This window comes from Ahaetulla prasina, chromosome 1, assembly GCF_028640845.1.
Source record: "Ahaetulla prasina isolate Xishuangbanna chromosome 1, ASM2864084v1, whole genome shotgun sequence".
Lineage (NCBI taxonomy): Eukaryota > Metazoa > Chordata > Lepidosauria > Squamata > Colubridae > Ahaetulla > Ahaetulla prasina.
Window position 1 is genome coordinate 346,714,212 of NC_080539.1, and position 16,719 is coordinate 346,730,930.

General features: G+C 38.2%; 1 protein-coding gene across 4 annotated transcripts in view; it reads right to left on the reverse strand.

The window, feature by feature from the left end:
- The window catches only part of PPM1A (protein phosphatase, Mg2+/Mn2+ dependent 1A), a 30,625-nt gene extending 14,116 nt beyond the window's left edge, over positions 1 to 16,509 (reverse strand). Inside the window, exons 1-2 of one of the 4 annotated variants that reach the window (XM_058162938.1) lie at positions 16,115 to 16,509; positions 15,503 to 15,690 (exon numbers count right to left, since the gene is read on the reverse strand). Coding sequence is in view for 1 of the 4 variants with exons in the window: in XM_058162936.1 (XP_058018919.1) it covers positions 548 to 611 (64 nt within the window). In the remaining 3 variants the exon portion in view is untranslated. Of the gene's footprint in view, positions 1 to 547; positions 1,593 to 15,502; positions 15,691 to 16,114 lie in introns of those variants that run through there. The other 3 variants (XR_009152710.1, XM_058162937.1, XM_058162936.1) reach the window with 3 other exon arrangements.
- Positions 16,510 to 16,719: the final 210 nt, after the last annotated feature.

The following is a 16,719-nucleotide window of genomic DNA, read 5'->3' on the forward strand; positions in this document are numbered from 1 at the left end:
AAACACAAATCCAGATTCAATGAGATCAAACATGGTATCCACATAGTAAGACCTTATGGATCATTAATGTGCCTGAATATTCGCACCTGGAAAGAAAAGTCAAATTATCACAGACTTTACAAGGCCTCAGTGATCTAATTCAGCCTTCTTCTGTATTCTGGCCTGTAATTGCCAGCAACCATTAACAGACAGACAATAATGATGAGAGATGGGAGAATGCTAGACTTGGGAAGACAATCTATTCTAATACCAGGCCAATACTGTAATAGTATTACAGTAAATAAAAATAAAATATATAAATAAAAATAAAAAACTCTGGTTTTTATAGCCTCCCTCTGGCACTTTCATCTATTTCTATAAATTTCAGAAAGAAAAAACTTCTATAAGAAATGCAAATGTGATTTCCTATAGAAAGGTTTGTTTTTTTCAACCAGAAATTCATACTAGATTAAAGCAAAACACATCCCTTTTCAAAGGCTAGCAATTGGCATTATCCAGCCTAGCAGGTTATGTAGGAGACTTAATCTGATCCACAAAACAGATTTACCTCTACACTCGTAGTGTAGATATTCTAGTAGATGGTACTGAAGATTGGAGCCAATGTGACACATGAATGATGCTTTAGCAGTTAAGATGCTGGGCCAATGATCTGGGAAGTTCCCTCAGTGACTCTGGAACATCACTTACTGATCACTTACTTATGCTACCTCATAAGCAGGTCATTCTAGAGAAAAACTTGGATATGTAACACTGCCCATTTTGTTAGAGTGACACCAGATGGCTAACATCATATAAAAACACAATCTAGAATAATATCAAAACAGTATTAAAAGCTGTAAGTAAAAAAAGCTGAAGTAAAAAGCTAATTTGCAGTCATACGAGCTCCATCTCTAAGAAGCCCCATATAGGGTTATGAGACATTATTAATTAACCCTAGGAACCTTAAAAACATTCATAAAAAGTGCCGTAATACTTTTTTTTTTTAATATTACACCAATTTTTTTAAAAAAAATCAATATTTCCAAGAATTGAAATGTTATTTGCTTCAAAACATACATTATGGCTAAAATATTATTTTTAAGGAATATAATCCTGCATTGAGTCATTTGATCATTAACCAGCCCCAGGAAATAATTTGTAAACTGTGTTATTTATGCAAGTATTCCTGCTATCTATAGCAGGACATTCTTCATTTAAATAATTTTATTATTAACATACTGTGTCAAATATATTCAACAATATATAGTATACTGCATGTTATGATTTCATTATCAATTAAAAACTTTCTAACTTTCTGTGCAAAATGACTTGTAGTCTAATGAACATTTTTCATTATCTCTCTAGTGGCAAAGACTATTCATTTTCATCCATGTTATATCATGGGTAAAACACATTAACAAAAGAAGCCCTAGTTATAAATTTGGTAAGGCACATTTCCTTAACCACAATCTCATGAACAGTTTGACTGCACAAAACACTGTAAGCAAAATGAAAATATGATTTAGTCACTGTTTACCTTCAAAAGTTTTGTAACAACTTTACCATCGAAGTCACCTTAGAGGGCAGGTTTAAGAGGAGAGGTGCTCTTTCAGGAGAGCATCCAGTTAAACAAAAACAGGAGTGTCCAAACTTGGCAACTTTTAAGACTTGTGGACTTTAACTCCCAGAATTCCTCAGCCAGCTTTGCTGGGTGAGGAATTCTGGGAGTTGAAGAACACAGGTCTTAAAGTTGCCAAGTTTGGACACCCCTGAACAAAAAGGAATATAAATAAACAGTCCTCATAATGATAGAATATAAACTGAGATTTTTGAAAAAACATGCACTTTTTAAAGTATACATAAATCCATCTTAATTTAGGAGTAACCAAGTTTAATTAAAAGGTATAGTAACAAAAAGGGGCAGGAAGAGTTACTGTAATCTCTCTTCAAATAGGATAGATAAATGTAAAGAAGTGAAAAATCATGTACATGGAAGCTAAAACAATCAAAAACTTTATATAGTCCAGTGAGGCTTGAGGTGATAGTAGCTTTGGGAAAAAACGTTTGTAGGGAAGAAAATTGTTGAAGACGAGAGAAAAGCTGGACAGAATATAACTATAACATATGTTTGGACTCAACTGAGAATAGAGAATATAGATTTATTTCAGTACATAAAAAAGACTGTAAATTAACATGAACCACTAGCACAAAGTAAATTGCCTCTAGGAAACTAGATATAGAACAGATATCTATTTAGTCAAATTAGTTGTAGAATTAAATGCTTTATTTATAATCACTACTGTATTCTTGTGATATGGTGCCTTAGATATCAATGCAATGTCAGTGCCCTAAATCAAGCCGACCTCTGATTTGTTTGGAACTTGAAAATGGTAACAGGGTTTTTTTGTTTCTCGGGAGGGGGATGTAATTCTCTTTCATCAATTTCCAGTAGGATATTTTTAGTTCAGAGAATATACAATGGAAGTTTATGGAGTACTTTATTCCTTAGATTTTCACATAAATCCTTTTCCCTGCCAAGGTCAACAGGAGTTAAAACCATATCCCCTATGAAAGGCATTTCTTCTGTCAGGCACAGAGTAGATGGAATCATCTTTATGAATTTATTTTGTATTTTTAATTGGTGGGAGGAAGATGTTTAAGAGACAAAGTAGATTTAAATCTGTCCAAACCTAAGGGACCATTCTAAATTCTCCTCCTCCTGCAGGCATTTATTCTGAAATTATTACTTATTCAACTTGTGTTTATTAATATTTGTTAATATTAGTGCTTGTTAATATTTCGCTTTATTAATACAAAGGAAGCTAGAACACAAAAATGGGAATTACCATATTTTTTGGAGTAAAAGACACTCCGTAGTATAAGACCGGATATAGGGCCGGAATAGCTCAGGCTGTTAGAGCCTGTTATTAGAACACAGTAGCCTGCAATTACTGCAGGTTCAAGCCCGGCCCAAGGTTGACTCAGCCTTCCATCCTTTATAAGGTAGGTAAAATGAGGACCCAGATTGTTGGGGGGGCAATAAGTTGACTTTGTAAAAATATACAAATAGAATGAGACTATTGCCTTATACACTGTAAGCCGCCCTGAGTCTTCGGAGAAGGGCGGGATATAAATGTAAACAAAAAAAAAAAGACGCACATTAGTTTTTGGGAAGGAAAACAAGAAAAAAAAATTCTGCCTCTGCCTACCAGCATCCATTGGTATTCATCTGGTAGTCCTTACAGCAAACAGCCTGGTCAGCTTCAGCACATTATCGCAGCCTGATTTAGCACGAACAGCTGATTGGCAGTTGGATTGGCTTCCCGGAATACCGCCAATCAGCTGTTCCAGGCTGCAGCTGGATCACCACAGCACATTGCCGCCGATCACGGCTTCCGCGCGTCGCATTTTCGGGTTCTGCGCATTGCGTTTTTAGCCTCTGGACACCCCATTTTTGGCCTCCGTGCGTCACAATTTTGGCTGGTTCCAGGTGGTGGGGATTGCTGCCGCCGATCCCTGCCACCTGAAACTGGCCAAAAATGCGACCCACAGAAGCAAAAAATGGGGTATGCGGAGGCTGAAAACACAACATGCGCAGGCTGAAAACGCAACGCACGGAGGTGATCGGCAGTGATGTGCTGTGGTGATCCCCGCAGCCTACAACAGGTCTAAAATGGGGTGTGTGGAGGCTGAAGATGCAATGCATGGAGGCCGAAAATGGCCAAAGTGGGGGGGGGGGCTTCAGCAACATTTGGTTTATAAGATGCATCACAATTTTCATCCACTTTTTTGGGGGTGGGAAGTGTGTCTTATACTCCAAAAAGTAGGATAACTGTCAATGCTTAATTGTCAATGCTGATAAAGACCCAATGAATAAAAAAATAATAATAATGGGGAAAGGATAACATCTATACTTATTAAAAATGACAAATGGTGATTGTAAAATAAATATTTAAATCAGAAAAATTAAGAAAAAACTAAAGAGGCCACCACCTACTTTTACAGAACAAATCAAAATCAAGTGCAACTCAAAAATAACACTATTTTAAAGAGTGAAACTACAATATACATGCATGTGTGTGTATATTTATTTTCAAATCAAGTAATATTTGATATTTCGAGTCAACTAATGTTTTGTATTTTTTCACATTTCACAATTAACTTAGGAAATCTCATCTTAAGTAAGAATTACAGAAGATTAACTCACTGGTTGGTATTATACTGAGCATATACAGTACAGACGATCATTTCAAGTATGCCTTTACTAGGAACAAATGAGCAAGGAAAGCTATTACTGATTCTAATATTCTATAATATATAATCTGTTATATACTTATATTCCACTGATAAACAATATTTCTCAATATTTTTAATAGCAGTTTTAAAATTATTTGAAAACCCCTACAATGGTTTTTTTCATGCTTGACTTATAAACAGGATTAGAATAATTTACCTTGTATGAACTGAGTGGCACTTCCTTACCCTGAAGGAAGAGCATGAATTCCCCAATTCATGTTGCCATTGACAGTGAATTCATCTCCCAAGGAATGCTATTCTGAAAACTTCAGTGGCTGGAAGAATTTGGAAAGCCCCAATATGCAAGAAGGGCTCTTCACTACTTTCTTGATGGAACAATTTATTTATTTTTAATCTTCATGATAATCCGATCCAATAAGATCCTTTTAAATTACTGCAGCAACTATGCCACAAAACAATGAATTCTATCCCTGAAATTCTATAATCACTATAACTAAAGAAAACAAATGTAACTACCTAATTTTGAAGTTCAAACAACTGTTACTGAACTAGTGTGAAATTTTCTGCATCTGTAAGCCATTATACAAAAAAACATTAAAAGGCAAGAAAGATTACTGAACTCCATTCATCCATAATTTGAAGAAGAAATAAAATTAAAATTAGCTTCTCTAAAAAATTAAATAGAGCTGGTGTTTGTTTGTACTTGCATGGAAGACCAACATGGAGTCCAGTATAACTGGTTACACAGGAAAGTAAAATATCGTTCCAGAAGGCAATGGCAAATCACTTTAGCACCATGCCAAGAAAACTGATGGATATTCCACAAAAGCCATCCAAGTTCATATGCAAGGTGATTTACAAAGCTGTATAAACTGGAATCCTTTCTTGGAGCTTTCTTTTTTTGAACATAAACTGTACTGAAACCAAATTATGGAGATGTGATCTTCCAGTTACAATAACCCTCTAATAACAACTACCGTATTTTTTGGACTATAAGACGCACCAAGATTTCGAAGAGATAAACAAGAAAAAAACATTTTTGCCCTTCCCGGCCCCCAGGAGCACTCTGCAGGCCTCCCAAATCCTCTGCACATGCTGTTTTTGCGAAAAACGGGATGCGCAGAAGATTTGGGAAGCCCGCAGAGTGCTCCTGGGGGTCGGGAAGGACAAAAATGCGACACGTGGTGGGTTTGGGAAGACAAAAATGTTTTTCACAAAAACGGGGCACAAGGGGTTTCAGGAGGCCAAAAATGGCTGTATTCGGTGTATAAGACGCACCAACATTTCCACCCTCTTTTTTGGGGGGGGGGTGTCTTATACTCCAAAATGTATGGTACATAATTTAGAACATCTCATAGTTGTGAAAGTTACCAGAATTAGAACCTGGGGCCAGTTATTACTCTGGAAGCAGGAATTGCTATATTATGAATGCTACTGAAAAGCAAATACAAATGCTTCATGTTAGACTTGCTTCAAACTGAGACCCAAACCCCCACTAATATTGGGAAACAATCAATGATATAAGGTTATTTGCAAGATTGCCTTTCCCCAGTCATGTCCACATGTCCCAAGAGGAGAAGCATGTTATGGTCCCATTCATTAAAAATTGCTTTCTGGTGGGATCCAGGAAGAAAGCCCTTTTTATTGCAGTGCCTACTCTATGAAGCACCATCCCATTAGAAATCAGATTGTCTCTGATCCGACATGACTTTCCCAAAGTCTTTAGACATAGTTATCTTTCTGGATTTGGAGGGTGAAGTATCTGTTGGAGCCTATAAATCAGTCTTCTTAGAGTCATTTATTTGAGCTGGGTGGCCATACAGGTAGTCCTTGACTTACAACAGTTCATTTAGTGACCATTCAACGTTACAACGGCACTGAAAAAAATGAAATAATCGTTTTTCACACTTATGACCTTTGAAGCATCTCCATGCTCATCTGATCCAAATTCAGATGCTTGGCAACCGACTCACATTTGTGATGGTTGCAGTGTCCCAGGGTCATGTGATCCCCTTTTGCAATTTTAGAGCTTAATACAATATTTTCTAATCTTGGTCCCCAAAAATGGTCATTCAAATCTAACCAATCCACGCTATTAATTAAGGAGTCCAGAACTTATGGAGCTGTAATATAATGCCATCTGGAGGCATAAAACACTTCTTATACCTGGTATGAGCTATGCATAATCTTGCAATTTATAGCCAATGAACATTTTACTAAATATGTAGAGTCATTATACTGATATTATGAAGTAACTGAAATACTGTATGAAGATAATGAACAGACTCTAATTTTCATATAGACAAGGAATGCGCTATTGATTTATATGTTACTATAGTATTACACAGTAACATTGCTACAGAACAATGAATTGAGTGGGAACTGCAATTTAGGCTGCTCTACATGGGGTTTCCCTTTAAGAGTATCCAGAAGCTGAAACTGGTACAGAATGCAATTGTGCAAGGAGTTTGGGGTGCCCCTAGGCATGTAACACCTCTGTTACATAAGTTGCATTGCATGTCCGTTTGCTTCTGGTCAATTCAACATGGTAGTTATCACATTTAAAGCCCTTCAAGGCATTAGATCAGGTTATCCGAGGAGCTGTCTTGTTGTAATTGCCCCAGCTGCTCAGACAGGGAGGTCATGAAAGAATTTCAATTGGTGAGATCTAGGAAGAGGATCTTCTATACTCTTTGGAACATCTTATCTTCAGAGGTGAGGCAAGCCCCACTCTTCTTGCTTTTGTGAAGAGGGTTAAGACACTGGTCTGCCAATTATAATGAGTGTCTAAGAATGTTATGCAATCCTGGGAATGGCTGGTGGCTTGAGGGTACTTCCTCCACCTTGTTAACCTTTTAACTTTGTTCTTAAATTTGATTTGTTAGTTTTAACGTATGAAAACTGATTCTTTAAAATTCTTAACTGTGCTTTTAGTCACATTATTATATTATGTTATTATGTTACAAGCTGCTCAGTGTAATTTAGGTGAGATGGATAGTGTAGAGATTTGATAAATAAGGATTAGATTACAAATTAAGCGTAATATAGTGTAACAAATCAACACCACTCATTTACACAGTATGATTCCATTCTTTAGTGCCTATTGAGCAAGATATCTTTGCATCACTAAAATTTTCATTTTTTTAAACTACTCAGTATATACAACATAGTAAGAAATATTAGAATGATTTTAGAGTTTGTTTCCAATATTAAAATACTAATTAAAACCCTTTTAGATAACAATTTGATACACTATAAATAGCATAAAAACATCCATGTGTAGTCCAACAAGCATGGGAGCACGCAGATGAGTTTTGCTATATTAAACAATAATTATGTGTGTAGAACTACAGAGAACTGGCTTCATGATTTGTCACATAGTTTTTTTTCTGTGTGGTTTATTTGTTTGTTTGTTCATTTATACTTCAAGACTGCAAGCCATTCCAACTATTTAAACTATAGTAACTATAGATACTATATATTAACATTACAGGTATAATCCATAAAATAAACTGAAATAGGTTTTCTATGATTCTCTGATATACAATGCTAAGATAGAAAGGTTTTATGAGTTCATATAGTTCAGGGAACCAGATGTCTTAAAAAGTGTTGAGAGAATAAATAGTTCAGTGGCTGACTCCAGTGTTTCCATAGGCCATTATAGCAATATTGTTCAGTAGCAGTATAAAAATACCTTTACATTCAAAATGTCTGCTTAATGTAAATTAAGATTGATTTAAAGCGATTTTGAAATGTTTCAAGCTCAAAACATAAAGTGACACAGAAACCATGCAGTTGTTTCATTATCACTACCTATAATACATGTAAGTTCTTGACTTATGACTGTAATTGAGTCTGCCCATCATGGTCGTAAGTCCTGATGGTCATAAATCGGGTGACCCATGTGACTGATCTGATTTCACAATCATTTGTATGGTAGTCATTAAGCAAATGCTGCTGGTTTTTAAGTGAACCAATGGTTTGCTATGCGCTGGTATCACAGAACACTGGAAGTAAATGCTCTTTTTCAGCAAAACTGTCATATAAAGAGGTCATGTGACTGAGGGGGTACTTCAAATGTCCATAAATGTGGGCTGATTATCGAGCGCCTGACATGCAGTCATGTGACCTCAGGGGTGGCACAGCCATTAGAACTTCAGAACCAGGTTGCAAACAACCAGGTTATAAGTCCATTGTAACTTTGAATGGACACCAAATGACCAATCATAAGTTGAGGACTACCGGTAGAAGTTTGATCTTATTACTGAAAAACATTAATCTGGTTGGCCCAATCGAAAATTCTAAGTTGTTTTTAAGTTATCCTAACTTAATTGGTATGTCATCTGGACATGATTCAAAGTTATCTCTTCCTCTGAGCATGTACCATAGGTAATTAAGAATGGCTGAAAAGTAAAACTATTTCTGTGACAGCATCTCTAATTCCATTTTTCACCCTATATTACAAAGCTCTTCGATGAAGCAAAGGAGTGAGAGAAAGATTAGGATTTCCACATCCAGCACTTAACCGCAACCTGATTGGACACCATGGATATTTATTTTTATGAAGCAAAAAATGATTCCTCACAACTCACAACAAAAATGGCTGAGAAATTAGACAGAGAAAGGTGAATCCAGCTGCCAGAGATGGTATTCCATGTTGTCTAGGACACACATCATGGATAAGTACAGCTTAGCATTAGCTGCTAACTTGTCAGTAAATCTTAAAGATTATGGTTAGAAGTGAAAATCCTTACCTCCCATAGGATTTGAAACTGTCACTGATTATCTCAAATAACAAGATATAAATAAAAGAATTAAAGCACCTGACTCCAGTGCTTTATGCTACTTGTGTGAACAGATAAATCTCCATAACCTAAAACCAGATGAGAACAGATCCTACTCTTTCCCTATATTATTTCTGAGATAATTCATCCAGCCAAATTGCTTATACAGCCAAAGTCAAATTTAAAGTGCCACAAACCTTATTTTGTTCTAAAAATCTATTCTGTTAGACATTTTTTAATATAAGAGAGTTACAGTCAGATGAATGGTCTAGGTCAGGGGTGCCAAACTCCATTTCATTGAGAGTCGCATCAGGACTGTTTGACCTTGGGAGTGCTGGGGTGGGCGTGGCCAGTTCGATGTCACTCATGTTGTGAGCTCCTGTGGTGGGGGTAGCGCTCTGCCAGCGAAAAAGGGCCCCTGAGCTCTGTTTTTGCTGCAATGGCCTCCTGCAACCCTCTGTCAGGGCTCCGTTTTTGGTGGCAGAGGCACTGTGGGCCAGTGCTTTGCTGTTTCCAGGGCCCTGTGGGCCAGTTCTAAGCACCCTGCAGGCTAGATCCAGCCCATGGGCCTTGAGTTTGACACTCCTGATCTAGATGCATGTCTAGAAAACTATATGAAAGCCTGAATAAATCAAAGTTTGAACAAAAGTTGGTAAATAGGGAGAGTGTTGATTTTAGATCTGATAAAATCATTAATCTCCTAGTATAATGGAGTTCAACTACTAGACTTCCAGTGTAAACTACAGAATCCATATTGTTAAGGGCAGGGGTGAAATTCAGCAGGTTCTGGAGAATCAGTAGCGGAAATTTTGAGTAGTTTGGAGAACTGGCAAATACCACCTCTGGCTGGCCCCAGAGTAGGGTGGGAATGGAGCAGGGGTGAAATCTAAAAATTTTCCGTACCAGTTCTTTGGGTGTGGCTTAATTGGTGGGTGTGGCTTGGTGGTCAGATGACTGGGTGGGTGTGGTCAATAACAATAGATAATAAAATAATAAACAAAGTATACAAAACAATAAGAGGTACCAAAAAGCAACTTTCACACTTTACACACACACAACACAACACAACTGACTCACACACAATGTAAAAACAGCTGCACTTCACCCAAAATGGCCCTGAAACAAGCAGGAACCTCACACAGCCACAAAGAACTCAAAAACCAACTTTCACACTTTACACACACACAACGCAACAAACACAACACAACTGACTCACACACAACTGCACTTCACCCAAAATGGCCCCTGCAACAAGCAGAAACCTCACTTTCACATTTTAACACACACAACACAACACAACTGACTCACACACACATACATACACCAAATGCCACATACAGCTTTGTGAGATTTTGTGTGTTTGTGTAGTTAGAGTGAAACATTACAGAAACACACCAAATCTCAGAAAGCTGCACAAATATTTTATTTTATTATTTTATTTATTTATTTATTTAGATCAGAGGTCTCCAGCCTTAGTAACTTTAAGGTTTGTGGACTTTAACTCCCAGAGTTCCTCAGCCTGCAAAGCAGGCAGATTGAGTTGCTCACGAGGAGATGGATTTTAGGCAGGCAGAGTCAGTTGCTAGCTGATGCAACTGATTACAGTAGCTGAAGTAAAGCATGGCTTAGCCAGCCTGAAAGGAGCAGTAATTATAGGTAAGTGAGGAGGGGGGATTGGGTGGGCATGGGAAGGGACTGTTGTAAGAGGTTGTTAAAAAATGATTTTAAAAGCCTGTAATGATCAGGAAACTCATCTGGGATCGCCAGAGGAAAAAAAGATTTTAAAAGGCTCCTCTGACGATCCCAGCTGAAGTTCCCTCATCAGCCCAGAATCTCTTAAAAGGATTTTTTCTACAAGCTCTTGTAGAAAACATGTTTTTTAAGGTTCTGGTGATGAGGAACTCAGCTGGGATCGCCAGAGGAGCCTTTTAAAACCTTTTTTTTTACAACCTCTTTGGCCGAAGGTTGTTAAAAGAGTTTAAAGGCTCTGACGATCCCAGCTGAGCCATGGGATCATCAAAGGCTTTTTTTTTTAACTTTTAAAGGCATGTTTTCAGCTGAAGAAAAACTGCTTTTAAAAGTAAAAAAAAACAAAACCTCTGATGATGGTGTGGGGCAGGAGGCGGGGCCAGGGATTTTTGCTACCGTTTCTCCGAACCACCAGCCGCCATCGCTACCGGATCGGGTGAGCCGGTCCGAACCGGGAGCATTTCACCCCTGGAATGGAGATTTTGCATATCCTTCACCCAGGAGGGAATAGGGATTTTGCAGTATCCCTCTCCTGAAGTGAGGTGGGAATGGAGATTTTGCAGTATCCTTCCCCTGCCACACCCACCAAACAACACCATGCCCACCAAGACACGCCCACAGAACTAGTAGTAAAAAAAATTGAATTTCACCACTGGTTAAGGGTTTTACAAATGCAAACAATCTCATTCCAATTTCACATATGTGTAAAATTCCATGCCGGTTTAACTGACATTCTGCTTTAACAAACACCCTCCCAAATTAATACATTACATTGAAAGTTTAATGTATGCTGCTTTTAAGGAAATCATTAGTCTCAACCTCAATTCCTCATCTGTTTAATGGGAACTTTTTTCCATTCTGAGTATAGTGAGAAGTTAAAGAAAGTAAACCATTCTTTACGTATCAACTATTAGGATACTTTATATTACTTCTATTTTATAGAGTAAAATTAGCAAATCTTGATTGCCAAATTGTTTTATAATAGGTTATGAAAATCATGCATGATTTTAAAGGGTGGAAGTTGAATTTTTCAGAGGTGATACGGCATTAAAGACAATCCTGCTCCATTGGGTAGAAAATGCTATTCTGCCATGCTTAGAATTAGCCTTCATCAACTGCACATATAAATATTGCTCTTATCTGGCTTTTTTTGGGGGGGAAACCAGTTCCAGAGTAAAATTATTAGCTTATTATGTTGCCATATAAGCCATTTTCTCCAGATTATGCTTTCAAAAAGTTATTCCTACTATTTACAGTTTGTTAAGTGAATGGAAAGAAAGCTAACAACTGTTCTTTTTCCCCAGCCTCTAGATAGCCAAGACTCTAGAGCTTTAAAATCTTCATTCTTAGAACTTGACAACAAAATACTAAGTCACAATTGTGTTACTATTTTAATAAATAATCCCTTCGGGAAACAAGTTGTTTAAATAAATAAATCCGATTACTTGTTAACTTTTAACAAATATGTTAAGAAAAATGTTTTTGTACAGAAGATTAAAGCATGATATAAGCCAACTACTTTCTAAAATAGATACTATTTTTCAACCATAAATATTAATATTTACAGTCATTCCACAATAAACAGTATATTATTCTTTCACAGACCTATAACATTAATCTGCAAGTAAAACAATAATTACTTCAACCTGCTACTTGCTGAAAACTTGCCAATGTTATATCTATTAGTTAGATTATTGTAAGCTGCTTTTATGGGAGCTGTACTTGACACAAAAGGCAGCTGCTGTTCAGCATGCTGACCAGCACTAGTTGGTATAACACTTATTTTGCCAGAGCTATACAGGCTGCTAATAAGCTTCCAGGCCTGATTCAAAGTGCTGATGAGGGAAAGCTTCATACAGCTTGGCCTCTTGCTAACATCAGTACTAGTATTCCATTTTTATTTTGTGCACTTCAAAATAAAATACATAATGCTTCTGCTTTTTTACCAACATTCTCATGGGTTGAGCTGGGAGTGAGTGGCTGTCTCAAAATCATCAAAGTAATTTTCATGCCTAAAAGAGGGCTAGAATTTACAGTCTCCTGGATTCTAGTCCTACACCTTTAACCATTACATCAAATTGGCTCTCTTGCCATGTTTACAACTTTTCCAAAAACACTATACCCAACCTACTAGTTCTGAGAGAAATGATGCTTCCCATGGGGGAAGCTGAGATCTGAAAAATGAATTCAGATGTTGCACCCCCCTCTTCCCATGCCAAGAGCAGGCCCATGAGATCAGGTCAAACCCCACCCTTTTGTTCTGTAGGAAAATGGTAAAGGCAGTTGTCATACAGAAAACATTTGGATTAGAAGTAATCCAAATTACTAGATTTACCAAATTAGAAGTGATACAATTTTATTTTTTTAATCTGATATATCATGATAAGTGCCTTAATATATTTATTTAATTTGCCTTCCAGAGATTTGACATTGCTGGCCTTTCGTAGGGCCCTAACGACTTGGTTCTGTGCCTGAGCCTGGGGTACCAAGTGTGCATAGGGACCTGATTTTCAGTAGTCTTAGCAATTTGAGTTGTTGTTTCTCTGCTGCCCAAATTTTATATTTTATAGTGTTTTTTTTAAATTCTGCTTGCCACCCAGAGTCATGGTGAGATGGGTGAGCAATATGAATTGAATAAAATATATTGTAAGCCATCTGGAATTTTTTCAACAAACAGCACATAAATTAATATTTTATTTATTTAATCTCTATATCTAAGTGACTCTGGGTGGTTTACAACATAATAAAACCATATAAATACATGAATTAAAGCATAGCTTAAAACAGCTTAAAAACAAGTTAAAATACTTTCTACTACAAGCCTATATACCCTGATATGAAAATTCATTCTGAAGCTTACTCTGCTATAAAAAAATTAAAACTCTTTATTTTAAATTATCCGCACCAGAAGTGTGTAGATTATATAATCAAGGTGTAGAAAAGGAAAACTTCATCATTCAGCACTCCAGCTATCTCAACTTTTCCAAAAAAATCTTCCAGTTTTAAAGCTAAGACAATATTTAAGCTATAGGAACTACATATAATCAAATCCAGGGATGAGAAGATGAAGCAATACCTCTATACCTCAGGGTGCCAATATGTCTTCTTTCTCTTCAATGCTAAAAGCTACTTGGACACAATATAAATTAAATGCATGCATGGGCTGTACTAGTATAAAAGTTGACTAAAATGATTATATTAGGTAGACCAAGATAAAGTAACGTGTAACACAACAACATGTATCCTAAATTACAGAATTATACTGTGTTTCCCCAAAAATAAGACCCTGTCTTATATTTTTTTGAACACTGAAATAAGTGCTTGGCCTTATTGCCATGCGCTCAAAAGCCCAATTGGGCTTATTATCAGGGGATCTCTTATTTTGGGGGGGAAAACAGGGTACTTAAAACAAGACTACCTGGCAGACTTCTAAAGAATAAATTACCACACATCTACATACCACTATGCCATACCATATTAAAAAATACAGATTACATTAGCAGAGACTACACCAAGCCACAGTAACATGTACAGTATCTTAAATTGCAAAATTACTTCTAAAACAAGAGTATCTTGAAGGCTTTAAAGAATTACAATGTATCTACATCCCATTGAGCATATTCAGTCACCTGAAAATAATAGTGCCTACAGCCTCTATTGACTATGCCAAATATCATAAAAAGGAAATTTATTTCCATTTTTGTTTGTTTTAGACATTTCTCCTTCCCATTTTTAAAAAAAGGACCAGTAATAGCTATGTAGTTAGTGTATGGTAACGATTAAGTTTGGGTAACGATTAAGGTACATTGCTTTATAAATATTGTATGTTTGAATTTACTCATCAAATTGGATCAAGCACAAATCTTATCTTATAAGGATATAAGGAATAGAATAGAATAGAATAGAATAGAATAGAATAGAATAGAATAGAATTTTGATTGGCCACAAAAGGCATTTGTCTTGGTGCATATGCTCTCAGTGTACATAAAAGATATGGAATCTTCTAAACAGTCATATCCTATAGAATCTTATAAACAGTCATATCTGTCTGACTGACAGAACACTTGCAGCAGGAGGGGAAAGTATCCTTTTAATCATGCTTAATAAAGCTTAGCAGACAATGAGTTCTTCGCCCACTTCTGTTTCTCCAGAGAAAGAAACAACATCATGCTACGTCATCACTGGACTGAATTGACAAGAACAATGAACACAGAGAAATCAGATCCAAAACAAAAGGAGTCTAAACTCATTTAAGAACTTTCTACAACACATGTATGGAAAACATCAGAAACAATTAGCATACAAAGTGTAGCTGGAAATGTTTTATACTAAAATGGAACCGGCTTTTCTTCTAAACGAACCAGCCTTTGAATGCATTTATAACTTTTGCAAGATGTACCACATTTGAATATTGCTAAAATGTGCTTTAGACATATACATATATTTCTTTTATATAGAAATATATGTATATGTCTAAAGCACTGCCTCCTACACACGTTTAAAAAAAATATATGCAAATAATGGTATCTGCAAAGCTGCTTTCCACCTATTATACCTCTACACATTTCAAAATATATTCTGGATCTGTGGTTTTTAATATAGGTAAAGTTTACATACATATATTTCACACATACACTGAGCAGTAGTTTGTACATTTTTGTCATCTTAACCAAGCTAATGCCTGAGGACCAGATTTCAGAATTTTCATTTCAGATCACCCTAGCAGGCCTTACCAATTATATACTTTTCTCTTTCAAATGCAGGCAGGAAGGGGTGGGACCGAAGCAGAAAGCCACCCAAAACTGAAGGCACGCATGTTCCACCTCTGTCACTTATTCCCTAAAACTTCATCTTTTCCTGCCGGCTGCCCTTACCTGGGCCTCGAAGGTAGCGTCTTTTAGTTGATGACTTTTATTACAGGCTGCACAGAGCGATAAATCATCAATGACAATGCAACGCGCGGTTCCAAACAGTATCAATCCAATGATTAACGAGCAACAACAACGCAATCAAGGTGAACAATAATATAATACGATTCTACAGGGGAGAAAGAGAAGCCGCCGGCACCATCTCCCCTCCGCCCCCACAAGCAGTGTAAGCTGCCCTGACGTATCAAATTCCCTTAGTGAAGCCGCCCATCAACCCCCTTCTCTCCTCAACGCCAGCTAGGTTAACGAGATAGGGGCGATCTTTCTGGGATTATCCCCCACATGTTACAAGCAGGTCGTCGCTCTCGCTTCTCTCGCTTCTAGGCCCCGAGTTCCCAGGCGGCGGCGGCGGCGGCGGCGGCCTCTACCTTCTCTCTGCCAGGCCTTGACGCGACCTCTGCCACCGCAGCGGCTTACCTTTCAGCCCAGGCGAGGCAGGAGGAGAGGCGGCTATCAGAAGGGGCGGTCTGTGGGGTCGGAAGGATAGCACTGGAGTAGGCCGGGCCGAGCCGAGCCGGCGAAGGCGCCTGTGCCTCAGTTCATTCGCACGGCAGAGACGGCGACGACGACGACAACCACGGCCGCAGAGGCTGGGGCTGTTCCTGCTGCTCCTCCTCGTTGCTCCTAAGGAACCGAGCGCTCATCTCTCCTGCCTGCCTGGCCGCCTCCTTCACTCTTCCTCCAGCTTCTCTCTCCCCCTCCCCGCAGCCTCCCCTTGTCGCGGCGGCGGCGGAGTCCTCCTCCCGGCTGCCTGCAAGCTCAGCCTCCCACGACACCCCGCTTCTTTTTCCTCCTTCTTCTTCTCCTCCTGCTCCCGCCCTCCCCCACCCGCCCCGCGCTGTTCGGCTCTGCTCTACAGCTCCTCTAGGCAGGCGGACTAACAAGAGAGCGAAGATGGCGCAAGCGCAGCGGAGACACCCTCCCTCCCGCGCGCGCGCGGCTGGCGGTGCGGGGGGGGGTGCAGAGACTTGGAGGAGACCGGGAGCGAGCTCGGATTTGGTTTTGGTGCGCATGCGTCGGCG